General features: G+C 32.0%; 6 protein-coding genes across 8 annotated transcripts in view; 4 read left to right on the top strand and 2 right to left on the bottom strand.

Annotated features, from left to right (window-relative positions):
- Positions 1 to 347: 347 nt before the first annotated feature.
- Positions 348 to 6,793, bottom strand: LOC123009822 (uncharacterized transmembrane protein DDB_G0289901-like). Its single transcript, XM_044406342.1, has 64 exons — positions 6,765 to 6,793; positions 6,670 to 6,709; positions 6,603 to 6,618; positions 6,499 to 6,540; positions 6,418 to 6,447; positions 5,651 to 5,683; positions 5,569 to 5,601; positions 5,381 to 5,407; positions 5,308 to 5,331; positions 5,233 to 5,259; positions 5,157 to 5,177; positions 5,077 to 5,103; positions 4,994 to 5,014; positions 4,915 to 4,941; positions 4,831 to 4,860; positions 4,761 to 4,787; positions 4,690 to 4,716; positions 4,618 to 4,638; positions 4,539 to 4,565; positions 4,461 to 4,484; positions 4,383 to 4,409; positions 4,309 to 4,332; positions 4,232 to 4,258; positions 3,847 to 3,870; positions 3,769 to 3,795; positions 3,695 to 3,718; positions 3,617 to 3,643; positions 3,539 to 3,562; positions 3,461 to 3,487; positions 3,386 to 3,409; positions 3,311 to 3,334; positions 3,236 to 3,259; positions 3,158 to 3,184; positions 3,088 to 3,111; positions 3,016 to 3,036; positions 2,933 to 2,956; positions 2,855 to 2,881; positions 2,777 to 2,800; positions 2,699 to 2,725; positions 2,625 to 2,648; positions 2,547 to 2,573; positions 2,468 to 2,491; positions 2,391 to 2,417; positions 2,315 to 2,338; positions 2,238 to 2,264; positions 2,161 to 2,184; positions 2,081 to 2,107; positions 2,010 to 2,033; positions 1,933 to 1,959; positions 1,861 to 1,887; positions 1,421 to 1,447; positions 1,352 to 1,363; positions 1,272 to 1,298; positions 1,186 to 1,218; positions 1,115 to 1,138; positions 1,038 to 1,064; positions 955 to 987; positions 879 to 905; positions 801 to 827; positions 715 to 747; positions 635 to 655; positions 560 to 586; positions 457 to 512; positions 348 to 408 (listed from the first exon to the last, which is right to left on the bottom strand). Exons 4-64 carry the CDS (start codon positions 6,525 to 6,527, stop codon positions 359 to 361), a joined length of 1,638 nt encoding a protein of 545 aa, XP_044262277.1. The 5' UTR covers positions 6,528 to 6,540; positions 6,603 to 6,618; positions 6,670 to 6,709; positions 6,765 to 6,793; the 3' UTR covers positions 348 to 358.
- Positions 6,794 to 7,739: 946 nt separating this feature from the next.
- On the top strand, positions 7,740 to 9,340 carry LOC123010001. Its single transcript, XM_044406607.1, has 6 exons — positions 7,740 to 7,872; positions 7,918 to 7,941; positions 8,008 to 8,028; positions 8,297 to 8,323; positions 8,379 to 8,423; positions 8,844 to 9,340. Exons 1-6 carry the CDS (start codon positions 7,810 to 7,812, stop codon positions 9,291 to 9,293), a joined length of 630 nt encoding a protein of 209 aa, XP_044262542.1. The 5' UTR covers positions 7,740 to 7,809; the 3' UTR covers positions 9,294 to 9,340.
- Positions 9,341 to 10,370: 1,030 nt separating this feature from the next.
- On the top strand, positions 10,371 to 14,323 carry LOC123010191 (transcription initiation factor TFIID subunit 11-like). The gene is made up of 6 exons (XM_044406890.1): positions 10,371 to 10,387; positions 12,890 to 12,913; positions 12,966 to 12,986; positions 13,067 to 13,093; positions 13,145 to 13,195; positions 13,382 to 14,323. Exons 5-6 carry the CDS (start codon positions 13,181 to 13,183, stop codon positions 14,321 to 14,323), a joined length of 957 nt encoding a protein of 318 aa, XP_044262825.1. The 5' UTR covers positions 10,371 to 10,387; positions 12,890 to 12,913; positions 12,966 to 12,986; positions 13,067 to 13,093; positions 13,145 to 13,180.
- Positions 14,324 to 14,454: 131 nt separating this feature from the next.
- Positions 14,455 to 16,590, top strand: LOC123010363 (cap-specific mRNA (nucleoside-2'-O-)-methyltransferase 2). The gene is made up of 5 exons (XM_044407217.1): positions 14,455 to 14,821; positions 14,874 to 15,032; positions 15,083 to 15,262; positions 15,314 to 15,434; positions 15,480 to 16,590. The coding sequence occupies exons 1-5, from the start codon at positions 14,552 to 14,554 to the stop codon at positions 16,565 to 16,567; spliced, it is 1,818 nt and encodes a 605-aa protein (XP_044263152.1). The 5' UTR covers positions 14,455 to 14,551; the 3' UTR covers positions 16,568 to 16,590.
- A 27-nt stretch (positions 16,591 to 16,617) lies between these two features.
- LOC123010364 (male-specific lethal 3 homolog) lies at positions 16,618 to 18,802 on the top strand. Its single transcript, XM_044407218.1, has 8 exons — positions 16,618 to 16,815; positions 16,887 to 16,955; positions 17,004 to 17,113; positions 17,160 to 17,564; positions 17,612 to 17,761; positions 17,862 to 18,041; positions 18,231 to 18,443; positions 18,494 to 18,802. Exons 1-8 carry the CDS (start codon positions 16,714 to 16,716, stop codon positions 18,549 to 18,551), a joined length of 1,287 nt encoding a protein of 428 aa, XP_044263153.1. The 5' UTR covers positions 16,618 to 16,713; the 3' UTR covers positions 18,552 to 18,802.
- LOC123010361 (inverted formin-2) overlaps positions 18,561 to 24,391 on the bottom strand; it is a 30,972-nt gene continuing 25,141 nt past the window's right edge. For all 3 annotated transcript variants that reach the window (XM_044407216.1, XM_044407215.1, XM_044407214.1), the window contains 9 exons: positions 23,263 to 24,348; positions 23,109 to 23,209; positions 22,985 to 23,055; positions 22,829 to 22,936; positions 21,456 to 21,526; positions 21,278 to 21,404; positions 20,971 to 21,223; positions 20,833 to 20,921; positions 18,561 to 20,786 (listed from right to left, as the gene is read on the bottom strand). In XM_044407216.1, the coding sequence (XP_044263151.1) occupies positions 18,885 to 20,786; positions 20,833 to 20,921; positions 20,971 to 21,223; positions 21,278 to 21,404; positions 21,456 to 21,526; positions 22,829 to 22,936; positions 22,985 to 23,055; positions 23,109 to 23,209; positions 23,263 to 24,348 (3,808 nt within the window). In that variant the 3' untranslated portion in view covers positions 18,561 to 18,884. The remainder of the gene's footprint in view (positions 20,787 to 20,832; positions 20,922 to 20,970; positions 21,224 to 21,277; positions 21,405 to 21,455; positions 21,527 to 22,828; positions 22,937 to 22,984; positions 23,056 to 23,108; positions 23,210 to 23,262; positions 24,349 to 24,391) is intronic.

The following is a 24,391-nucleotide window of genomic DNA, read 5'->3' as shown; positions in this document are numbered from 1 at the left end:
AATAAAATAAAAACAATAAAAAAATAAATGTTTTCTGTATCACATTTACAGTTGGAGAATCACAAGTGAGTCGATGGTTAAAAATGACAAACTGGAATCGGTTTAAGTCTCCAGATGAAGAACCATTGAATGGTAAATCATGTCTATAGTTGTAGATGTTGTGTCAATAAACATTATATAAGAACAATGGTGAGTTCAAAGTGTTTTCCTCGATTTTTTGTGGAGCGGATCTTAATTGTTTCTATTTCCGCATTTAATTTATTTAATTAAAAACAACATTTTTAAAATTAGAGACAGATAGGAGACGAAATAACTCATAAATCGGACAAAAATTTATTTATTTTTTATACATTTTATTTTACTGGAACAACGATTTTTTGGGGCCCCGTGTACATTTTTTCTTTTTTCCTGAAAAAAAAATGTGTTATATACAATCGACAGTATGTTATATTTTACTTTGATTGGAATCAGAATCAGAACTGTGCTCTAATCCTTCATCTGGGCTACAGCGTCTGAAATCATTTATAAAGATACAATTTCAATTTTTTTTAATTATTACCTTTTTCCATTTACAATTGCACAGTGTCTGAAACGAATTATAAATAAAAATTTATTTTTTTTGTCGAATTCTTACTTTTTTCCTGTTTTGTTGTTGCTAAAATCGAATATGAGTAAACAATATTATTTATAAGTTTATATGTTTATTTTGCTTACCTATCTTCAATGTCAGGAATTTTTACACAAACTCTGAAAACGATTATCTATTACTTAAAACTTTTAATTTTTATTTTAGTTCTTACTTTTTTCCATTCAAAATTGTACAGTTTCTGAAATGAATTATAAATAAATATTTTTAAAATTTTCTCTTAAATTCTTACGTTTTCTTCCTCAATGGGCCATTATGCCTAAAATCAAATATTAGTAAGAATTGTTAGTTTTGTTTATTTTTCATACCCATTTTCAACTCCATTTGTTGGTTCACAGATTCTGAAAACAATTATAAATATAAAACTACTCTTTATTTTTTGAATACTTACAATAGTCCACCTACTTTTTTACACTTTCTGAAATAAATTGTAATAATAGCTCCAAAATTTTTTAAACAAATTCTTACTTTTGCGGTGTCGGCTTAGGGACTCTAAAATTATATATAAAAAAACAAAATGATTTTTTAATGTATCTTACACTTCCACACGCTTATGGGGTAGTTTACACTTTCTGAAACCAATAAATAAATATATAGCACTAGTGCTTATTTTTGTTATTCTTACCTTCGTCCGAATAACATTAGACAAATACTGAAATAAATAATATAAACTTTTTCTATTTTGTTTTATTTTTTTATTCTTACTGATCATTGACGCTAAAATAAATTATACAAAATTAGTTTTTTTTTTATAAAATTTAATTTAAATCTTACCCTTGTCCATTCGGATTTGAATCACCTCTGAAATGGATTATAAAAATGTTATATTTTTTTTAATCCAAACTCTGGTAGAGTGGGATTTTATACTCCTCTTAAATAAATTATAAAACAGCCATAATTTTTTAAGTCCTTACCCTTGCCCATTAAGATTTGATCCCTATCCACTTTTAGAATAATAGTATATTATGTTATTAGGGTAAAAGTGGTAGTGTATGTGGCGAAGGTGAACGTTTATTTTGCAAATAATTCAGCTGAGCTTCATAAACTTTTACCCCAAATAACATACTATACTACAATAATGTCATAGTAAAAGTAAAATATTCCACTCCTGAAACACTTTTTACTCGTGTCATTTAGTCATAAAAGGGTCATTTTTCAGACGTTTGCGGATAAAAATATAGTTAAAAAACCGTTTTGATTTATGAAATTCTTACCCTTGACCACTCGGATTTGATCCGCCTCTGAAATAATTTATAAAGAAAAGCTTTTACTTTTTTAATTCTTACCCTTGACCACTCGGATTTGATTCTCCGCTGAAACAGATTATAAAGAAAAGCTTTTATTTTTTTATTCAGACTCTTACCCATTCGGATTTGACCCCCATCCACTTTTTAAAATGTATTAAAAAATGGTTTTGCTTTTTCAAATTCTTACCCTTGCCCACTCGGATTTGATCCTCCTCTGATGTAAATTATGAATAAAATTTTTTATTTTTAAGATTAATTAATTCTTACCCATTCGGATTTGATCCCCAGCCACTTTTTCGAAAAAATATAAAAAAACGTTTTACTTTTAAAAATTTTTTTCTTACCTTTGCCCACTCGGATTTGATCCTTCTCTGAAATAAATTATAATAAAAAAGAATATTTTTAAAAGTTCCATTTTTACCCATTCGGATTTGTTCCCCATCCACTTATAAAATGAAAATATTAAAAAAAAATGTTTTGATTTATGAAATTTCTACCTTTGCCCACTCAGATTTGATCCTCCTCTGAAACAGGTTTTAAAGAAAATCTTTTATTTTTTTATTCTGACCCTTACTCATTCGGATTTGATCCCCATCCACTTTTTAAAATAGATAGATTAAAAAAAAAGTTTTGCTTTTTCATATTCTTCTTACCCTTGCCCACTCGGATTTGATCCTCCTCTGAAATAAATTATAAATAGACACTTTAATCTTAAAATTTCTTATTCTTACCCATTCGGATTTGATCCCCAGCCACTTTTTCGAAAAATATAAAAAACGTTTTCTTTTTACATTTTTTTTCTTACCTTTTCCCGCTCGGATTTGATCCTCCTCTGAAATAAATTATGCATAATAACCTTAATTTTTAAAATTCTCATTCTTACCCATTCGGATTTGATCCCCATCCACTTTTAGAATAAAAATATTTAAAATAAAACCGTTTTAATTTATGACATTTTTACCCTTGCCCATTTGGATTTGATCCTTCTCTGGAATAAATAGTAAATAAAAATTTAAATTTTTAAAATTAATATTCTTACCCATTCGGATTTGATCCCCATCCACTTTTAGATTAAAAATAATATAAAAAAACAGTTTTAATTTACGAAATTTTTACACTTGCCCAGTCGAATTTGATCCTCCTCTAAAATAGAATATAAAGAAAAACTTTAATTTTTCTAATTCTTACCCTTACCCATTCGGATCTGATCCCCATCCACTTTTTGGAAGAAATATAAAAAAGTTTTACTTTTTTAAAGTCTTACCTTTGTCCACTCGGATTTGAGCCTTCTCTGAAATAAATTATAAATAAAAATTTCAATTTTGAAAATTCTTATTCTTACCCATTCGGATTTGATCCCCATCCACTATTAGAATGAAAATATTAAAAAAACTATTTTAATTTATGAAATTTTTACCCTTGTCCAGTCGAATTTGATCCTCTGAAATAAATTATAAATAAAAAGCTTAATTTAAAAAATTCTTATTCTTACCCATTCGGAATTGATCCCCAGCCACTTTTTCAAAAAAAAAATAACAAATGTTTTACTTTTTAATTTTTTTCTCACCTTTGCCCACTCAGATTTGATCCTCCTCTGAAATAAATTATAAATAAAAACCTTAATTTCTAAAATCCTTATTCTTACCCATTCGGATTTGATCCCCATCCACTTTTAGAATAAAAATATTAAAAAAACAAATGTGTGAATTTATGAAATTTTTACCTTTGCCCACTCGGATCTGATCCTCCTCTAAAATAAAATATAAAGAAAACCTCTTATATTTCTAATTCTTACTCTTACCCATTCGGCTTTGATCCCCAGCTACTTCTTGGAAACAATATAAAAAAAAATGTTTTACTTTTTTAAATTCTTACACTTGTCCATTCGGATTTGATCCTCCTCTGAAATAAATTTTAAATAAAAATTTCAATTTTGAAAATTCTTATTCTTGCCCATTCGGATTTGATCCCCATCCACTATTAGAATAAAAATATTAAAAAAACAACTGTGTGAATTTATGAAATTTTTACCTTTGCCCACTCGGATCTGATCCTCCCCTATGATAAAATATAAAGAAAACCTTTTATATTTCTAATTCTTACTCTTACCCATTCGGCTTTGATCCCCAGCTACTTCTTGGAAAKAATATAAAAAAAATGTTTTACTTTTTTAAATTCTTACACTTGTCCATTCGGATTTGATCCTCCTCTGAAATAAATTTTAWATAAAAATTTCAATTTTGAAAATTCTTATTCTTYCCCATTCGGATTTGATCCCCATCCYCTTTTAGAATAAAAATATTAAAAAAACAACTGTGTGAATTTATGAAATTTTTACCTTTGCCCACTCGGATCTGATCTTCCTCTAAAAAAAATATTAAGAAAACCTTTAATATTTCTAATTCTTACTCTTACCCATTCGGCTTTGATCCCCAGCTACTTCTTGGAAACAATATAAAAAAAAATGTTTTACTTTTTTAAATTCTTACACTTGTCCATTCGGATTTGATCCTCCTCTGAAATAAATTTTAAATAAAAATTTCAATTTTGAAAATTCTTATTCTTGCCCATTCGGATTTGATCCCCATCCACTATTAGAATGAAAATATTAAAAAAAGAACTGCGTTAATTTATGAAATTTTTACCTTTGCCCACTCGGATTTGATCCTCCTCTGAAATCGAATATAAAGGAAAAGCATTTATTTTTCTAATTTTTACTCTTACCCATTTGGATTTGATCCCCAGCTACTTTTTGGAAAAAATATAAAAAAACATTTTACTTTTTCAAATTCTTACCCTTGCCCACTCGGATTTGATCCTCCTCTGAAACAGATTATGAAAAAAAAATTTGATTTTTTAATTCTTACCCTTGCCCACTTGAATTTGATTCTCCACTGAATGAAATTATAAAAAAGCCCCAATTTGTTAAATTCTTACCCTGGGCCATTCGGATTTGATCCCCATCCACTATTAGAAAAAAAAGTATTTAGAAAAACCTGTTTTAACTTATGAAATTTTTACCCTTGACCACTCGGATTTGATCCTCCTCTGAAAAAAAGTATCAAAAAAAAAAATTCATTCATAAAACTCTCACTCTTACCCATTCGGGTTTGATCCCCAACTACTTAGAAAAAAAATATAAAAAAACTATTTCTTTAATTTCACCCATCATCAAATTCTCACCCTTGCCCACTCGGATTTGATCCTCCTCTGAAAGAGATTATCAAGAATTTTTTTTTTATTTTTAAATTTCTCACTCTTACCCATTCAGGTTTGATCCCCAACTGCTTATACAAAAAAAATAAAATAAACTACTTTTTTAATTTATCGAATTCTCACCCTTGCCCACTCGGATTTGACCCTCCTCTGAAATAGGTTATTTAGATTTTTTTATGTTTCATTTCTTACTCTTACCCATTAGGATTTGACCCCCATCCACTTTTAGAAAAATATATATCAAAAAACCTTTTAATTTTTTAAATCTTACCCGTGCTCATTTGGATTTGTCCCACTTCTGAAACAAATTATAAATAAATATAAAATATTGTTAAAATATGTTGAAAAAGAAAACTGATACTAATATGAGAAACTAATTTTTATTTAAATAAGTTGCTAACTTGTTCAATCTTACTTAATAACTTAAATCAATCATAAAAAAATATATTAAATTCTTACCCTTTAGATATTAACTCGGCGTTTGAAGTGATTCTGAAATAAAAGTATTTTAAAAAAGTATTTAATTATTTCGAAATCTTACCCTTGGTTAGCATTTAATTCCACTAAGGGTTTTCTGTAATACGTAATTATAAATACAAAGTGATCTGCAATGACTGAATATGTTGGCAATCCTGACCCTAATTTTTAAAGCTTTTAGAGTACGCTTTTGACACTTTCAAATCTGTTGCCAACAGACTCAGTGTGTTGTCTTCAAATTTTTTCCAACACTAATCTTGGATCAGAAATTTTACTAAATTCAGAAACTGTTATAAAAAGATTTGTCAACTTTCACAAAATGCCGAGATATTATTATTATTATTATTTACATTTTAGACACAATAATGTTATAGTAACTATTTCGCGCCCCACAGAAAATAAGGTAAGATACCAGCAACATGGAAAAAATGAAAAAAATTAAAAAAAAATTATCTAAAAAAATTTCGAAGTTATGCACTTTGACTCTACTTATTTCTGTTGTAACAATAAGTCAATAATGAAACAAAGAAGCTGTATCCTAAATTCAATGTTGTTTGGCTTTTATTGGCAAAATTTTTGTACCTTTACTAAATAATTGTAAAAAAAACATATACAACATCATCAGTATCCTGGTATCTTATCTTACTTGAATTTTTTCTCTGGGGCGCGAGTTCTGGCGCACGCGGTATAGTTGATTGATAAATTTTTTTTTTATTATTATGGAAAACTATTAGATTTTGGTAAATTTTTCGTGTTTCATTTTAGAAAACCATCAAGTTTTTTTTACCTGTGTAATAAATAGCTAGAAGTATTATTTTGCTTATTTCTTACCCATTCTTATTTAGAAGAAGTTGGGGATTACTATAACAAAAGGAATTACAAAACAATTAAATTACATTTTTTTTTACTTACGGGACGATTAGGTTAACATTTATATTCATGTCCTGTTTGTTTCTGCAATTTTTTTAAACAAATTGTTTGATACAATTTTTTACTTAATTTTTTATTTTACTCACTTGACGTCTAATTTTCCTATAAAAAATATATTTCCATCTTATTTGCCTAATCGATAATAATACTTACGTGCACCAACTTTATCACTCTTTGATTTTTTCTTATTCGGCTGGTAAAAAAAATTAAAAAATCTAGTTTTCTTAATTTTAGTGTTAATTTTTTACCTTAGGTGTAGTTCCATTTTTTTCATCGTTTTTTGGATCCTGTGGCAAAATGTTTTATTATTTTTGTTATCAAGAATTGGAAACTTACCACTTTTTCTTCTACAGTTTTTGTGGCGTTAGTTTTAGGTTCATCAGCCGGCTGTAATAATTAATATAAAAACATTTTCCATTCTTATTTAAAAAAATATATTTCAAACTTACTAATTTTTTGTCTTCCTCTTTTGTTGTTGTTTTAGCAGGTTTATCTGCATTTCTTCGATACTGATGCAACAAAATAATTAAAAATTGCAACAGTTCGGATACAACTTACCCTATTGTGATTTTCTATTTCAAATTTGCTTTTTTGCTAAAAATATTTGTCAAATTTTGTTAATTTTTTCCACGTACTTACTTGTTCCTCAACATTATTTTCATACTAGAAGTGAGAGTTATTGCAATTTAAAAAATTATAATTTTCTTACCAATAATGGATTAGCCAAAGCACAAGCACACACTACTAAAAGAGTAAAAGTAACTCTCATTGTTCCACGCTATTATTTTTGAACAACATTCAAACTCTCCTTTTATACAGATTTTTTTAATTATTATTTTAAGAGTCTATTTATTACCATAAAAAGTCATTTTGCTTTATATGTCTTTATATTTCAAAAGTATTAAAACGGCATAACTGCTGCCAATAATATTTTTTTAAGTCGTAATCTTTTGTGTTTTACCCATATTAATTAAAACACCAGATATACAGATAATATAAGTTACGTACTTAATTTTTTCTCCTAAATCTAATAAAATATTGTTTTAAATACAATTATTTCTCCAAATTTGGTCATAAAATATTGTTAAATTTTTATTTAGTGGCTAATATAAATTTTATTATAATATACTTTTATTATAACCTACTTAAAAACCTAANACCTACTTAAAAACCTAAACATCTAAAAAATGCAATTTAAAATTTTATATCTAACGTAATGGATTAATATAAACTTTTACCAAGATTTTTTCTATAAATGAAAAACTACTGTACTTGAACTGTTGTAAAGAAACAATGAATTTTATTTTTATCGTTTTACTTTTGGGCGTTTGTAGCTGTATCAATGGATTTTCAACAGTAAGAAAAAAATTATTTAATTATTTTTAATTATTTTAATTATAGAAAATAAACAACACTTCGGATTCGGTAAATACCTGATTTATATATAAAGAAAAAAAAGCACTATCTATTTAAACTTTTTTTTTATTTTAGACAAACCTCCTCATACCTAAAGTAAGTACTTTAAATAAAATATTACGGCCGTTGAAAACTTTGACAAATCCAAAACTTCAAACAATGAACTTAAATTTTGTAGAAATAAGTAATATTTTATTGTAACACTATTCGAATCCGAAAAATTGAAACTGACATTATCATTCTTGATAAAAACCTAATTTACACTTTACGAATTATTACAATAGCAAAAAAAGTTAAAATGTCTTAGTTTTCAAGGGCTACAACTGTACAATTGTTAATATTTATATAAATCTGTTTACGAAAGAAATTGGCAAACGTAACGAAAAAATTGGTGAGTAGTTAAAATGTAGTGTAGTCATCATATTCTATATTTTTTTATAAAACAGGAAGAAGGAACATCTAAAGATGTGAAAATAGTACCTAGAGGAATAGTAAGTAAAAAGTTCTTTTTTTTATTTTCTATAACTAAAAATTTCTAAAACTAATGATGACATACTTTGTTCGTTAACTATTTATTATTGGGCTTTATTAATACATACAGGATGAGTCTCAATACACAGAGTGTCCCACGTGACACTTTTGGGTTTAATATCTCTGTTTTTAACTAACTTAGCATTTTTAAAAGACATGTTATAATCACATTTTAAGGGGTAGGGCTGTTTTAGTAATGTGACATTAATCTTTACCTACTAAATACTCTACATTTTAAATTTCGTTAGAATCCGTTAGCAAGTAAACAGAGTTATTGGTTATGCTTTTTAATCCATAATGAGTAAAAATGTAAAAAGTTAAATCATTAATAAAATCAACAAAAAATAATAATTCTAATATGTTTTTCTTTTTGCGTCTAGTTTGGCGGTCTGTTTAAAACAGGAACTAAGACAGTTAAAGCTGCAACAAAACCAATCAAGAAGATAAGAAAGAAAAATGTAAACAAAAAGATTAGAAGAAAAAAAATCAAAGTTGGGAGAAAATCGGCCAAAAAAGCAGCTAGAAAGGCAGCAAGAAAAGCAGCTAGAAAAGCAGCTAAAAAAGCTGCTAAAAAAGCGACCAAAAAAAGTGCTATAAAAGTAATCAAACATATTGCTGAAATCACTGAAATTGTTGGAAATATTGCCGATGTTGTTGAAAAGCTTGTTAATATTATCCAATTAGTATCAGCAAAACAAACAACCGAAGTTCCAGTTGAAGATAAACAAAATGGCAAAGAAATAACAGTTATCGAAAATATAGACACCAATAATGATAGCACAAGCAATCAAGCAGAATCAACCGAAGTAACTACAAAAAAATCTCAATAGAGAGACATTTTTTTGTTCATGTGTGTTATTTTTGTAATAAAACATTGTCTTTACATATTACATTTACATTTTTTGTATTTCTTGTTTGTACCTATATAATACCCATTAAAAATTCGAAACAAGTAAAAACGCAGTTTCCAATTTTATATTTAAAATAAAAACATAACGAGAAATTTTCTTGCCATAATAAATGTTAAATAAACAATGATTTTTACTTTAATTATTTCACTGTTATAAGTAGTAAAACAGTTATGCATTTCCAACAGTAACAAATAGTTATTTTCATTATAAATGTGGTAGGTGTAATTTTACAGCATCAAATTTTAATATTTTGTAGCACGAAGCAAAGCTGAATGCTTTTAATTAATAAAACCTAACACAAATAATGCAAAAACGTTTTAGCCGAGGACAGTTCCTCAAAATTCTTTTATATGGGGCTCTTAGGTCTTAAACAACACTTTACCATTCACAATTTATGTCTGTTTTAAACGCCACTTGTGAAATGCAATTTGTTAAAAACTCCAATATTTATTTAATTTTATATAATAATATTTTATTTTATTTCAATTAATTTTTTTATGAATCTACCTATAAGAGAAAACGTTGTATGCACTTAAAGAAAAGTTGGCATTATATGCTTCTGATTCCTTTCTGAAACTCGCCCTATATGCACTCGTTTTAAAAACACATCACTCACAGATAATGTAACTTTTTTTACTTGTATAATAAACTATTATCATTTTATAGTATCTAAAAAAAAACATTATGTAATTGCAAGTATTTAATAGAGTGAAGTTTTTTTACATTTTATTTTTGTAATAAAATATTTTTTCACTAATTTTGCCATAAATTTCGCTTTTATTTTATGACAAAAATCAATGGAACTTTGAGTGTACTTAACACCCACCAAAAATACAAAGCGCAAGTAAAAATGCAATTTGAAATTTTATATTTTAAAATAATGGAGTAATAAAAATATAACGAGAAATTTTCTTATAAAAGAAACACCGTTATGAATGTAGACAAAAACAATGATTTTTACTTTTATCGTTTTACTTTTAGGCGCTTGTAGCTGTATTAATGGATTTCCAACAGTAAGAAAAAATTATAATTTAATTATTTTTAATTGTTTTTGGTTTTACTTAAAGGAGGCGAATAACACTTTGGATTCGGTAAATACCAAAAGGAAAAAATGCAATATTTTTTTAAACGATTCGTGTTTTAGGAAAAAACCGTACTGTCTAGTGTAAGTAAATTACATAAAATAATAAATATTTTATATAATAAAATGATAAAAGTCATGATTTATGATTTACTTTGTATAAAATATAATTGTTTCAATGATTTACGTAAATTTGTTTACGACAGAAGCTGATAAACGTAGCGAAAAAATTGGTGAGTAGGTAAAATGTAGTGTATACACATTACAATTTTTTTTTGTAAAACAGATGGAAGGAATACCTACAGATAATGAGATATCCAAAGATGGTGAAATAAGACCTAGATGGTTTGTAAGTAAATTTCTATAACTACTGGTAAAACAATTTTTTTCCGTTGACCGTTTGTTAATGAGTTTTATTAATGTGTATAAAATTATGCATTAATAATTCCTTATTAACAAGTGATTTTTTAAAATAGTAGGAATAGTTACATTTTAGGAATCTTTTAATTAATTAAGATTAGATCGACGGAAAAATATTGCAAGAAACTCTTGCATTAGATAATCAGTGATTAATAATCTCGTTTCTTGACTATAACACTATAAAACTTTTTGATTATTAATCGCTTTCACTAATACACTTGTTTATTAAATAATAACAGTTATTCCAATATGTTTTTTCTTTTTGCTACTAGTGGAGCTCAATTGCGCGCGCATTCTCTAAGTCACTGAAATTTGTAGTGCGAGTAGTCAAGAAAATTGTAAAGCCAGTAATCAAGAAAGTTGTAGTGCCAGTAGCCAAGGCAATTGCGAAAGTTGTAGCGCCAGTAGTTAAGGCAGTTAAAAAAGTTGTGACAGGTGGCATAAAAACCATTAAAAAAGTTACTAAAAGTTTAAGTAGTGACGATAAAAAAGAATCAACACAACAAGTTTCTAAAAAGATAGTAAAAGAATTTACTAAGAAAACTACCAAAGAGGTTAGCAACAAATCAGCCAAAGAAGTTTCCAAAAAAGCTACTAAACAAGTTGCCAAAAATTCGACCAAACAAGCGGCACAAAAAGTTACTAAAAAAACGACCAAAGAAGTTACCAAAAAAACTGCCAACCAAGTTGCGAAAGTATCCACCAAGGAAGCTACAAAAAAATGTACTTTAGAAGCTATCAAAAATTTTACTAGAATTGTTGAAGTTGCCTATGTTGTTCAAGTGATTGCCGATATTAACCAATTAACAAAAGCAAGACAGACAGTTATGGTCCCAGTGAAGATTACCTCGGACGTAAACGTAGAAGATAAACAAAATAGCAAAAAACCCAAAAATAACGAAAATAATGCCAAAAATAACACAAGCAATCAAGGAGAATCAACAAAAAAACTTGAAAAAACGCCCACTCTGAATTTAACAAGAAACCGACCAGATAAACTTCCAAAAACACCACCAACGAAGTTGCTAACAAATCAGGTGAAAAAACTTCTTAAAAAGTTACTAACAGGATTGGTGCTATTGCCTGAAACCAACAATTAAAAAACCAAAAGGAAAATCAAATAAAAATATAAAAAACATTGTCTCTTTATTTTTGTGTTTTAGTTTATACATAAGTAAAATTACAGTAAAACGATTTACAAAGATTAAAATTTTAAGTTTACAACGTGCTTCATAAATTTGTCGCTTTTGTTTGAATTTTTTAAATTAATTAAAAAAAGAAAAAGCATTATTGAAAAAAGAAAAGCTAAGGGCATTTGATAAAAATCCAAGCAGGTCCGTCAGTTACAAGCAAATTAGAATAGTTAAGACTATTGTAAATCAACTTTTAAAAAATGCGAAAAAAACTGCCGACGAAAAAGTGAAAATTCTATAATTTTCGATTTTAAAAAATGAGAAATATTTATTTATGTAATCGAGGGAATAAACAACAATTTTAATCCCGGAATTCCTTAAAGCTTAAAAGTTTCTTGTCATTTTCCTCCACGGTGCGGTAAACTTATTGACACTTTAATAAAAATGAGATACCGTAGCTGTCAAAAATGTGTAAATATGTCAGTTACATTTGTCAAAGCCAAAAAAATAATAACAACCACTAGATGTAATTAAAAAACGGTTATGTAATTGCAAGTGCTTAACAGGGAGAAATTTCTTTCCTTATATGTTATCTTTGTAATAAAGTAGCAAAATTTTGATTGTACTTAATACCAACTAAAAATGCAAAGCAAGTAAAAATTCAATTTGAAATTTTATATTTAGAATAATAGATCAATAAAAATATAACGAGAATTTTCTTATAAAAGGGAGGCCGTTTTAAAATATGTACCTAAATAAAAACAATGATTTTTACCTTTATTGCTTTACTTTTAGGTGCTTGTAGCTGTATTAATGGATTTCCAACAGTAAGAAAAAATAATAATTTAATAATTTTTAATTGATTTTTGTTTGACTTGTAGGAAGCAAATAACACTTCGCATTCGGTAAATATAAAAAGAAAAAACACAATATTAATTTAAACGATTCTTGTTTTAGGAAAAAGTTATACTATCTAGTGTAAGTAATTTACATAAAAGAATAATACAATTTAGATAAAATAATTGTTTTAAATATTTACATAAATTTGTTTACGACAGAAGCTGATAAACGTAGCGAAAGAATTGGTGAGTAGGTAAAATGTAGTGTATACCCATTTCATATTTTTTGTAAAACAGATAGAGGGAATACCTAAAGATGCTAAAGATGGTGAAATGAGACCTAGATTCGTAAGTAAATTTCTATAACTCCTGGTTTCTATTTTTTTCCGTTGACCGTTTATTAGTGAGTTTTATTAATTAACTAAGGTCAACTGAAAAATATTGTAATAAACTAATACTATAAAACTTTTCTCTTTAACTAATACACTTGTTTATTAAATAACTGTTCCGACGTCTTTTTCTTTTTGCTACTAGTTTCCGTTACTCATACATGGATTCTTTATGGCATTGAGAGCTGTAGTGCCAATAATCGCGAAAGCTGTATCAAAGGTAGCTGTAAAATCTGCAGCGCCTATAGCCAGGGCAGCTGTAAAAGTTGCAGCGCCTATAACTAGGAAAATTTCGAAAACTGCAGCTAAAAAAGTAACTAAAGAAGTTGCGAAAAAAGCAACAAAAGAAGTCTCTAAAAAGAGTGCAAAAGAAATTACTAAAAAAACAACCAAAGAGGTTGTGAAAAAATCGGCCAAAGAAGTGTCCAAAAAAGCCACTAAACAAGGTGTCAAAGAAACTGCTAAACAGGTCGCTAAAGAATCGTCCAAAAAAGCGTCAAAAGAAGTTGCTAAAAAAACAACTAAAGAAGTTGCCATAAAAACTGCCAATCAAGTTGCCAAAGTATCCACTAAAGAAGCATCCAAACAAGCTACAAAAAAAGGTACTTTAGCAGTTATCAGAAATATTGCTAAAATTGTTGATCATACTGAAGATGTTGCTGATCTTGTTCAAATGCTTGCTGAAATTAGCGAACCATCGAATACAATACAAACAACTGAGCTCCCAAGTAACACTACCTCGGATAATTACGATTACGATGACGAAGAAGAAGACGAGGACGTAACGGAGGAGGAATCCGAAGAAGATGAACAAAATAGCAAAAACGACAGAAGTAACGAAAATAATGACACCAATTATGATAGCACAAGCAATCAAAATGGATCAACCATAGAAACTTCAAAAAACGCCACCAGTGAAGATACCAAAAAATCAAATGAAAAAACTTCTAAAAAAAACATCAACAAAGTTGCCAAAAAAATTGTATTATACAATATTAATAATTTTTTAAACAATCTCTTACAAAACAACAAAGGTCGGCAACCCATAATACAATTTAAGATGCGTGTTTCAAAATACAATGATTAATTAAAATATACAATTAAAATGTGATACTTTCATTTTGAGTTTGTTTCTTTCCCTACTTAATTGCATTTTAGTGATAATTCTTTTACTTAGCGTAATGTTTCAAAATTGATCTTTAACTTATTTTTTTATGCCCATCTTTACCAACTTATGTCAGAATCAGGTTGTCAATTTAGCTAACCTCAAAAATGTCGAACACAAATTCCAAAATCCAGTCATAAAAACACAGTTATGAACAAATCCAAGAAAATAAGACACCTTTTCGACAAAAAAATCGATTTTGCAAATAACGACTCTTTGGAATTACCCGATGAAGCCTACACTTGCACTAAATGGTCAATACCGTCCTTCCAGAACGAGAAAGAAGAACTTAACCGTACCAAAAGTCTCCTAAACCAGTTCAACCTCGAAGAATGGTCTCGCCACACCAAACATAGAGACCCTTCAAGCTATATTATCAGATTCGTCAAGCAAAAATTCCATCCGGAGCTTGTAACACAAGTGAGACAGTAGGGGGCACAATTTATATGAAGATTGAAGTAATTATTTGCAGGCTTGGTGCAAATTTTACGAGTGTTTGTGTAATTACAGTTTAATTCCAAAAGATGCCATCACGTCTGGTTGTTTCTCAAGTTTTCACTTGTGTGAAGCCCCTGGGGCTTTTATTAGTGCCTTAAACCACTACATTGTCAGTCACAATTTGAATCTACAGGTGAGGAAATTAGTTTTTTGGATTATTAACGCAAAAAAATCTCATTTTAGTGGAATTGGGGTGCCAATACGTTAAATCCAGATTATGAAGGCAATTCGCTTCAAGAAATGATTCCCGACGATCGTTTGTTACGACACACTTACAAAAACTGGTATTTCGGCATTGATTTTACAGGAAATATAACTAAATATTGCAACCATCTTGATTTAGTAAACAAAATACCCCAAAAAGTACTAACCGCAAATTTAAAAAATTGTTGAAACATTACATATTTGTTTTAGGTGTGGCTTGTGACTGCTGATGGCAGTGTAGACTGCAGTTTTGACCCAGGAAATCAAGAATTACACGTGGAATTTCTCCATTATTGTGAAACTTTGACTGGCTTAGCTCTACTCAAGCCTGGTATACAATTGACAACTTTGAAACATAAATAATCCTATTTTTTAGGTGGCTCTTTTGTACTGAAAATTTTTACGATGTTTGAAGACTCAACCATCTGTCTATTGTATTTGTTGAATGTTTGTTTCGGAAAAGTCTCTGTTTTTAAGCCAGGGTCTTCGAAAAGTGGAAACTCAGAGGTGTATGTTATTTGCCTACATTTTAAAGGCCTAAAAGTGTTGGACAAAATTTGGGATAGTCTGATTTTTCCGTACAAAACCGGTCATTTTGATGTACATAAATCAATGTTTGATTTGAATAAAATTAACAAGGATTTTCTTAACCAATTGTTGCACATCTCGGGCTTTTTCATGAAAAAACAAATAGAGCACATTGTCGATAATATTAAGTTTTTTAAGAACGATTCTCAAAACGAATCAGGGAGGATACACCAAATTAAAGTATACGTCGCTAATCGTTACATAAATAAATACAAGCTAAGGAGCATTTCGCAACATTTTAAGCTTGTGTCCGCTTTAGATATATCACAGTTTTTGTCAAACGAAATCAACAAAATTCAGTTTGTTAACGGAGTAGCGAAATTTGAAGTAGAAAATTTAATTCAAATGAATATAACTTGTGATATTTTGGATGTAAAATTAGGTGAAAGATTTAATCAAGTGAGAAGTTCGCGATTTTGCTCTAAAGATAATAAGTTTCTCAATAAAATAAAACCACACGGTCCGTTTTATAAACATATTGAAAACAAACTAAAAGCGACTTCAACCGTTATTAGTCTAGATTCGAATTTTGATGCTTATTGTGAGTTTCAGAAACACGTTTTTTATCAAATATTCCATTCAAATAAGAGAAATTTTATAATTGTTGGGGTTCCACTTTTAACTAATTTTCTTGTCGGTTTGATGTTCATTCTGGTTTCATGTTTTAAACAAATCTACATTCACAGGAGCGGTTTTATTGTTCTGTGTGAGGGTGATTTAGAAAAAAATAGACAGGTTTTCACAATAATTGATGAGAGTTACAGATCTGGGAATAACTGTGATATTTTGCAGGTTGTGCCTCCGAATTTATTTTATAATAACAATTTTTTTGATTTTGTTTGGAATTATAATCAAATTGTGTTAATTCCTGAATAAATTTTCTTGTTTTATTTTGGAAAGAGCGCCATTAATCTTTTAGAACCTACCAACATTCTAACAATAAGGGTAAAAATCACTAAAAACCCAGCATGACAACAAAAAAGTGAATTTAATACCAAATATAAACTAAACAATACGATAATATGGTGTCAACTAGAGGTATCAAATTAAAATTCAGTGAAAACGAAAGAGTATTATGTTACGAACCTGATCCGACAAAAGCCAAAGTCTTGTATGATTCAAAAGTGAGTAACATAACCTCAAAATTGTTGTTTATAATCAATACAAATGTTGTATTTTTTTGTAATTTTTCAAGGTGTTAGACGTAGTTGTGACGAAGGACCACCGTGGAAGGAAAACCGTCGAATATTTAATTCATTTTCAAGTAATTATCGCGGTATTTTTAACTCAAATTAATTTGAAAACATTCTAGGGCTGGAATTCTTCATGGGACAGATACGTTAGTGAAGAATACGTTCTAAAAGACACTCCTGAAAATAGACAATTACAAAAAGATTTAGCTGAAAAATCCCAACTACAATTGTAATAATTCTTTGTTTGTAAGCGCGTTTTTAATTGAAATTTCCAGAGGGGCATATTTATATAGGCGGGACCGGAAAAAAAGCCGCAAAACTAGCACAACAGCCCCTTCTTCTGATGACTGTAGTTCTGGAAGCCCCGCAAGAATGGATACAGATGACGGACAAGGTGTGACAAGCAGTTCTGAGGACGATTCTTCAATTGAAGAAGAATCCGTTCCTATTGAACTCACCCCCGAACTACGGGCCTGTCTTGAGCAAGATTATTACCTAATCAACACAAAAAATAAATTGGTGAAATTGCCGGCTGAACCAAATGTTGTAACAATTTTAGAAAATTATTGGCGACATTACGCCAACAGCCAGATTAGCGATTTAAATGAAAAAACTAATCAAAGACATAGGTATCCGTTTAATAATACACCAAGGAGGCGACCTGAAGATGTACAAAGAAAGTAATGAAACGTTGTGTGTGGTTTTGTCACTAAATTTCTTTTTGTAGTTTAAATATTTGTAGTGAGGTTTTAGACGGCATCCGTCTTTATTTTGATTACACAATCAATGATTTATTGTTGTATAAGTGTGAGCAGGGTCAAATCGAAACAAAGCAGGCTGTGTACTCTTCTATCTATTTAGATAAAGACGTGTCAAGGTCAGTTTATTTCAATATTAAAATATTTTTTTACCAGCGAACGTAGTAAATGAGGGAATTAATCGCTTCGCTATACTAATAATATATGACATATTTGTAGTTCAAAAAACGAAGTCAGTTATATGGATTACATAACGAATCCACACAACCATGATGATGATTACCAAAATGGTAACAGACAAGCCTTGCAAAGGAAGAGAAGTCTAAGATCAAATAAAAGTATAGACTCTGTTTCCAATGGTAATACTCAAGATAGTACAAAATCAAAACCTAGTTCAAGGTGAGTGCAGATTTAGACTAACATATTTTTTCTACTGCTGCGATTTATCTAATCTAATAATCAAATTGGATTTACTCCAATGTAAACTAAATAATTGGGCCAAAATACGATTTTTTTACTGTAGACAGTAGTAGAAAAAAATCTGTATTGTGCTCGATAGTGGCTTTTAATGACTCGCTCCTCTTGTAGTATTGACAGTAATGACAGTTCTGTCTCGCGTCCAATTTCGCTACGTCTCCTACCTGAACACGTGTACAGTCAACAGCCCCCTCCCCCCTGTCTCGTCTTTGGTGCCACCCACCTGACCCGACTTTTTGTCAAATTACCCGAACTACTAAATACGGCCACCATCGATGAGAAAAAATGGAGGGCTTTGCTACAACACTTAAATTCTTTTATTGAGTATTTTTTTTTTGTATTTTGTGATTTGTTTTGATTGGTTTCCGTTTTAGTTATTTAAACGAGCATCGGGAATGGTTTGGGGAAAAATTCTACATTGACAAGCAATAAAACAAAGAGTTTTAATAGAAGATGTATTACCTACAAGTAAATATTTGGTAACAAATAAATATGTCATTATTAGTTATTAGTTCATTAAGTATAATCATAAAAAAATATATAATAAATTATCGCTACCAAGCTCTGATGTGGTCGGTACCTAAATAGGTGAGTTGAGGTTAGTCTTTTATTTTGTGATTTGTCATAATACTGTATGAAAAAATGAGACTGTCAAAGTTTGTAGGAATAAATGATTTAGTTTTTATCGTGTTTCGTCCATCTATCACTCGATGGACCCTCAATATCCTAAATAATGCACTTTTGACTAGTGAAAAAAATGAGTGATTACTTTGTTCTAAACACGCCATTTTTGGCCGTGGTCCCCATTGTGTGTACTTTTGTCGAGCTAGAGGTTGTTGGTTTCATGAAAGACATAGCCAAGGGCCTGGGGGGTCGAGTCCCTGTCGTACTTCCAGTCGAGAGTGTCCTTTTCACAGGTTTAGGGGGCGGGACTTTGGTGACACTTCCTTTAACCGGCATTTTCTTAACCGTACAAGCCGAGGCCGAGCTATTTAACGAACTTTTCGAACTGACTATACTATTCCTCGAATTCGACCTTTGGACATTTGACGAAGAATCAGTTTTTCGCAAACTCCCTGACCTGCGGGGAATCACACTCTTTTTGGGCGTTTCCTGCACCGTGCGTCTGACCCCGCCCCGTTCCAAGACCCGCCCATGACCAGTCTTGATTGGTTTATTCACCTGCGGCTCGCTTTTGATTGGTTTCGGTTTCGTGTATAACACAAGGGCAGAGTCGTCCGGCTCGTAGTTCCCTCCCGATGACGCCCCCTGACTCGGCGACTCCGACATCAAACTCTGACTCTCCTCGAACCCCTCATCGTCATTTTTCCTCGGAATGTCGATTTTTTCGGTTTTAGTCAGTGCCAACTTGACGTCTTCCTGGTTAATGCCGGTCTGGTGCCGGTAACGCCTACTGGGGTTTTGTAGTTTGTCTTGCCACGCCTTAAGGCGGGTCTCAGGCTCGTCTTTGGGTTCCTCGGGATCGGTGTCGGTCCGTTTGTACCTTCGAGTGCGCCTCGCGGCCGAAAAACGATCAAATTGACCGTCACCGAGAGTCGGGTTGGGTTCGGGCTCGTCCGTGTCACGTGGCCGACCCATGAGGCGGCGACAGGGGCTGGGCTGAGTCGGTTCACGCTTCTCAGTGGGCGTGGGGATGAAAATCTTGCGAGTCGCAGGAGGTGTTTCAATATTGTCTTGATCTATTTCGACTTTGTTGCTTATGGTTTGGTCCTCGAGGCTTGGAGGGGAGTCCCGAAGGCGTGTCTTGGGACTTTCGTTCGGTTTGATAATATAGAGAGTTAGTTTATCGGTAGGGGAGCGTTCCCCGAGAGAGCTAATCAGCGTTTTCCGGTCATTTGTGTTCTCAACCACTTGTGGTAAATGTCGAGTTAGTCTCACTGATGAATCGTGTTTAGTTTCTTCAGTGCTGTTGGCAACATTCAAGGTCGATTTGCGCCAAGCTGACTTGTCCTTGATTTGCGGTTGGACTTCTTCAACTGCTTCCATCGCACTGACAACATCCGTGTTGTCTATAGTCTTCGAGGGCTCCCAAGCTGGGTATGCTTTCCTATAATTCGACTGACTGCCACTATAGACTTGCTTTCCTTCAGGCAAAGTGTCCAAAGTACTGCTCCTCTCACTCTCTGAATCCATCTCAAACGATCTCCGATTCGTAATTCTCCGAGTCTGTCTCCGAGTTTCCTCATTTTGGTCACTCTCACTAGCCTGTAACCACGACTCAATTTTCTGTCTCAACTCCTTGGGTTTGCTATTTTCCTCCTCGGGAGTTGACACAATCGGTTTCGACTCGCTTAGAGGTGAGGGCGATGAGGGCCGTTCTCGGTCCGACGTGAAGTCAGCTCCTAACAAAGCTGGTCTTTTCCTCTGACTCCCACCTCTAGCTTTGCGAGCCCATGACCGGTCCAGACTCCCCCACGACCGTCGTTCTCTGTTATTATCAGACGCCCGGAGGAAGTCCATGAGATTTCCTTCGTCTTCTTCCGACAAAACTCGGCTTCGGCGCCGCCGGAGACTCCCATTGGGGGTGATATCGGGGGATTTCTCCGGATCGCCGTTGAATGACCCCAACCGACGACGCGAGAGAGAGGGGGAACCGGTCACTGAGGAGAGCTCGTCTTCGGATGTCCCATTGGTGGTTTTCCATCCCTGAAGCACCGAATTTACTAGTGACAGGGGCAAAAATCTAAATTACCTTTTTCATCGGAAAACCATGCCTGCTGTCGTATATTTGCAAGTCGATGAATGGCACGTCAGAGTCGGGGGTGCCCCCCAAATTTTCCACTAAAACAAGTGTACCAACCAATTGCCAATGAATAAATAAAACACTTACTTTGTCTCCGTTTGGAGGCCAACAACTCCTCCCGTTGGCGCCGCCTCGCGTTCGCTTGCTCCTCCTGAATCCGCCTCCTCTCATTCTCGCCCACTGCTTGTCGGAACTTGCAGTAGAATCCGTGGAAAATCCGGAAACATTCCTCAAGTTTGAACGAGTTCGTGTCTTCGCAGAAGAATTCGGCCAGTTGCACTCGGACCTTTTCCAACTCTACCATGTTTTGTTGCAAGTTTGATACTTCTCGTTCGGCCATCTGGAAATATTGGTTTTAATTGGATTGTTGATAATGAGTGTTGAGGTTACCAACTTGCAAAAATTCGGTCATTTGGTTTTTGATTTCGGGCTCGGTTGTTGGCAGTTCGATTTGTTTCTTGATTTTTTTTATTCGGACGTCGAGGACGTTGATTTCGTTTTGGAGTTGTTCCACTGTTGTTCTGTGAAGAATTAATGTCATTTTGAGGTTGAAGGAAAGAAAGTTGACTTACTTTGCCGCATCTTCTAGGACACTTATGTTGTCGGTGAAGGTTAACAATTTTGAGTTTTTCTTTTCGGCTTGCTGGAACAAATGTATTTTGAAAACAATGATGAATAAAGAAGATTTGAAGACTAAAGTTTAAGAAAGAAAAAACGACATTTTTGTAAATTTTCTCCAAGCTAACAAAAAACTAGTTTATACTTAAACGTTAGATACAGTGTTTCAATCAAAAATATTGTTTTTTGTTTATGTTATACAGGATGAAATCAAAATAAGTCCGCATATTTAAACATAAGCACAGTGCGGTAATAACGCTATTTTTCAATGGTAAATCGTCTTTTTGGAAAGATTTTGTGTCGAGAATCAGCTTGTATTCTGTTTCCACGATATTATGTCAGTGGCGTATGGTAGAATTAATAATTAATAAAATTCAAATAAAAATTTTTAGATACAGAATTGTAGTACTTTTATATCAAGGAGTTTTGTTTTGTGCATTTATTTCGATTTCGTCCGGTATAATAGGAGACTTCACCTAAAAATCAAAATATGAAAACTGCATAATTTGATGATTTTTTATCAACACACTGTAAATATAGTACAGTGTGTTGATGGAAATAAGTCACGTAAAAATCACGTCGAATAGAAAAAACTGTTTACCAACGATGTGTAATAAAATTTGATTATTGTATGATAAATGTTCAACTTCTAGAAGCATTAAAGTGAAATTTTTCCAAAAAAAATTAAATAACTTCCGAAAATCAATATAAAAAATAACGATGGTATTAAAAAAAATACCTAAAACGAAAGACTGAAAAAATTGGGACTAGACAAATACATATTTTGATAATTCCTATTTTGTTATACCAGGTGAACCAAACGTTTTTTAACTAATTGATAAATGATAAAGTACTATAAAAATCAGATGTTTTTTTAAGAATAAAATTTTTAGAAATATTCTTTTCTATATGAGTTCTATAAAAAAATATTTTTTTAAATGGCAACCCACTGTAAAACTATTTTTTTTTCAAGAATTATACTTAATTAGAAAAAAAGACATAAATTGCAATGTTGACAAAAAAATCGCATAACTCGAAAACAAAGCAAAATTTCGTTCTCAAAATACGATCACATTTTTTATTTTATTTTAATTTATATTAATTATTATTTTCTGGAGACAAATGATTAAAAAAAAACGCTTGGTTCAATACTTTATATTCAACCTGTATAGAGATTGGAGCAACGTAAAAAACATTTTTGTTGAATTGAAAAATTTTGTTATTGAAAAATAAAACAAAATCAGTACCTAGGATAAGAAATATTTCAGAATCTGGATTAAATAAAACAAGAAACACAAATCTGTTATGAATTAAAAATAATACTCACCAACGCCACAAAATGTATTAAATTCATATTTGGTTTATTTGCCCTAATATCTGTAATTTTCTGCAAAGAACTCAATTTAACACCTGCTGCGTTCCCGGCATAACCACCCTAAAAATACCAGAAAATAAACAAATTAGAAAAAAGTGAATATCGTACCGCATTTAAAAAATTTCCAGCAACCAAAATCATGTATAAAACTTCTTGGAGCGGTTTGTTTGTCATCAAATCTAAAAATTCAACAAAATTGACCATTATTAGCGACAGAATTATAGTTACCAACCTTGAGCCGCCATAATCATCGATTTGATACTAGGCTCCAAGTAACTCATATTCGAAGCAAATTCTTCTTTCAAGAGCATACTTTCTATTCGTAGTTTGTAGCTAAAAAAATGTAAATTTGTAATTGTGAAAATAATTAGTGGGTTTAGTATTACTTGGACAAGTTTGTCAATTGGATCAAGAATTTTTCCGCATTTCCCAGTTTACTGAAATCACCATCGAATGACTTCAACATGTCTAGTTCATCAACTTCTGGTAATATTTTAAGAAGGCCTTTGAGTTTTTCAGCCCCGATATCATCATGTTCTCCTTCACGAATCAAGTGGATAATGTCCTCGTTTGAGCTTCTGAACTGTTTCAAAAAAATATTAACATTGAGACTCCTTTTTCCATCTAGCAGCGTAATTTCGCAATTTTCCTTCCGTATTCTTCTATCTAGAGTATCCGAAGTTGCAGTTTCTCGTCTCAAACTCGCCGAAGAGTTCGTGGGGGGTGTCTGTTGACAGAACAGCCCCTCCATTTCCAACCAATCCAAATCAGCCATTGGCGAATTTTGATGACTGTAGGCCACTTGTGTCCAGATATTATTCTTCCCTATGACCTTATTATTCGGTATTTTATTCCAATTAAACGTCTTCATTTTGATTTTTGGTGCCGGAATCTCCTGTTGGGGTAACTTCTCTATCACAGAATCGCATTCGGGGGGCGGAGGATTGGGCATGGCGGGTTTGAGGGGCGGCGCCGGGATCGGAGGCGGGATGGAAGGCGGAGCCGGAATATTCGGCGGCGGTGGCGGAGGGGGTGGCAGTGGTTGGCCCATTGGCGCAGGGGTGGGGCTTTGGGGCGTGTTCAGGGATTGCCTCCTGGTGGGACTAGACTCGGAACGGAGGTGACAATGGCAGAAGAATTTGGATTGGGCGCTGGGGGCGCGTAAAAGGCGGGCGGCATCCTCGCGGTTTTCCAGGAGAGTGGCTCGGTGGACGAGGCGCTCAGCCGTGTCCCAAATGATGTCGCTGACGGCTTCTTTGGGGTCGATGCGCAGAAGGTGTTGCAGGATGCTGAGGAAGGGGATTTCTTGGGGGGTTTCCGCAACTTGTTTCAAAATGGCGTAGAAGACGTCCAAGGGGGAGTTGAGGTCTACGCCGTGGGGGCCCTGAAGGCTCTGGGAGTCGTCGCTGTCGCGTTGCTCGTCGAACACGTCCAGTTGGACGGCCAGCTCGGGCTCGGCTTCGGCACATTTTCTGGAAATTTTTTAATTTGAAAATGTTTTCACTTTAGAAATTC

Source organism: Tribolium madens, unplaced genomic scaffold (genome assembly GCF_015345945.1).
Source record: "Tribolium madens isolate multiple individuals breed KSU strain unplaced genomic scaffold, Tmad_KSU_1.1 Scaffold_7;HRSCAF=85;Tcas5.2_LG10, whole genome shotgun sequence".
In the NCBI taxonomy this organism is placed as follows: Eukaryota; Metazoa; Arthropoda; class Insecta; order Coleoptera; family Tenebrionidae; genus Tribolium; species Tribolium madens.
The sequence above is the reverse complement of the archived record's forward strand: the minus strand, read 5'-3'. Positions and strand labels throughout refer to the sequence as shown.

Bases quoted from the DNA above. Each gene is read 5' to 3' on its own strand.
- LOC123009822 (XM_044406342.1), bottom strand. From the start codon at position 6,527: ATGAATATAAATGTTAACCTAATCGTCCC. The intron at 3,563-3,616 runs GTAAAAATTTCA...TTATTCTAAAAG, and splicing joins TCAGATCCGAGTGGGCAAAG to TGGATGGGGATCAAATCCGA. The intron at 906-954 runs GTATGAAAAATA...ATTTGATTTTAG, and splicing joins ACAAATGGAGTTGAAAATGG to GCATAATGGCCCATTGAGGA.
- LOC123010364 (XM_044407218.1), top strand. From the start codon at position 16,714: ATGGTGTCAACTAGAGGTATCAAATTAAAATTCAGTGAAAACGAAAGA. The intron at 16,816-16,886 runs GTGAGTAACATA...TAATTTTTCAAG, and splicing joins AAGTCTTGTATGATTCAAAA to GTGTTAGACGTAGTTGTGAC. The intron at 18,444-18,493 runs GTATTTTTTTTT...TTTCCGTTTTAG, and splicing joins CACTTAAATTCTTTTATTGA to TTATTTAAACGAGCATCGGG.
- LOC123010001 (XM_044406607.1), top strand. From the start codon at position 7,810: ATGAATTTTATTTTTATCGTTTTACTTTTGGGCGTTTGTAGCTGTATC. The intron at 7,942-8,007 runs GTAAATACCTGA...TTTTTATTTTAG, and splicing joins TAAACAACACTTCGGATTCG to ACAAACCTCCTCATACCTAA. The intron at 8,324-8,378 runs GTGAGTAGTTAA...TTTATAAAACAG, and splicing joins CAAACGTAACGAAAAAATTG to GAAGAAGGAACATCTAAAGA.
- LOC123010363 (XM_044407217.1), top strand. From the start codon at position 14,552: ATGAACAAATCCAAGAAAATAAGACACCTTTTCGACAAAAAAATCGAT. The intron at 14,822-14,873 runs GTGAGACAGTAG...AATTATTTGCAG, and splicing joins ATCCGGAGCTTGTAACACAA to GCTTGGTGCAAATTTTACGA. The intron at 15,033-15,082 runs GTGAGGAAATTA...ATCTCATTTTAG, and splicing joins GTCACAATTTGAATCTACAG to TGGAATTGGGGTGCCAATAC.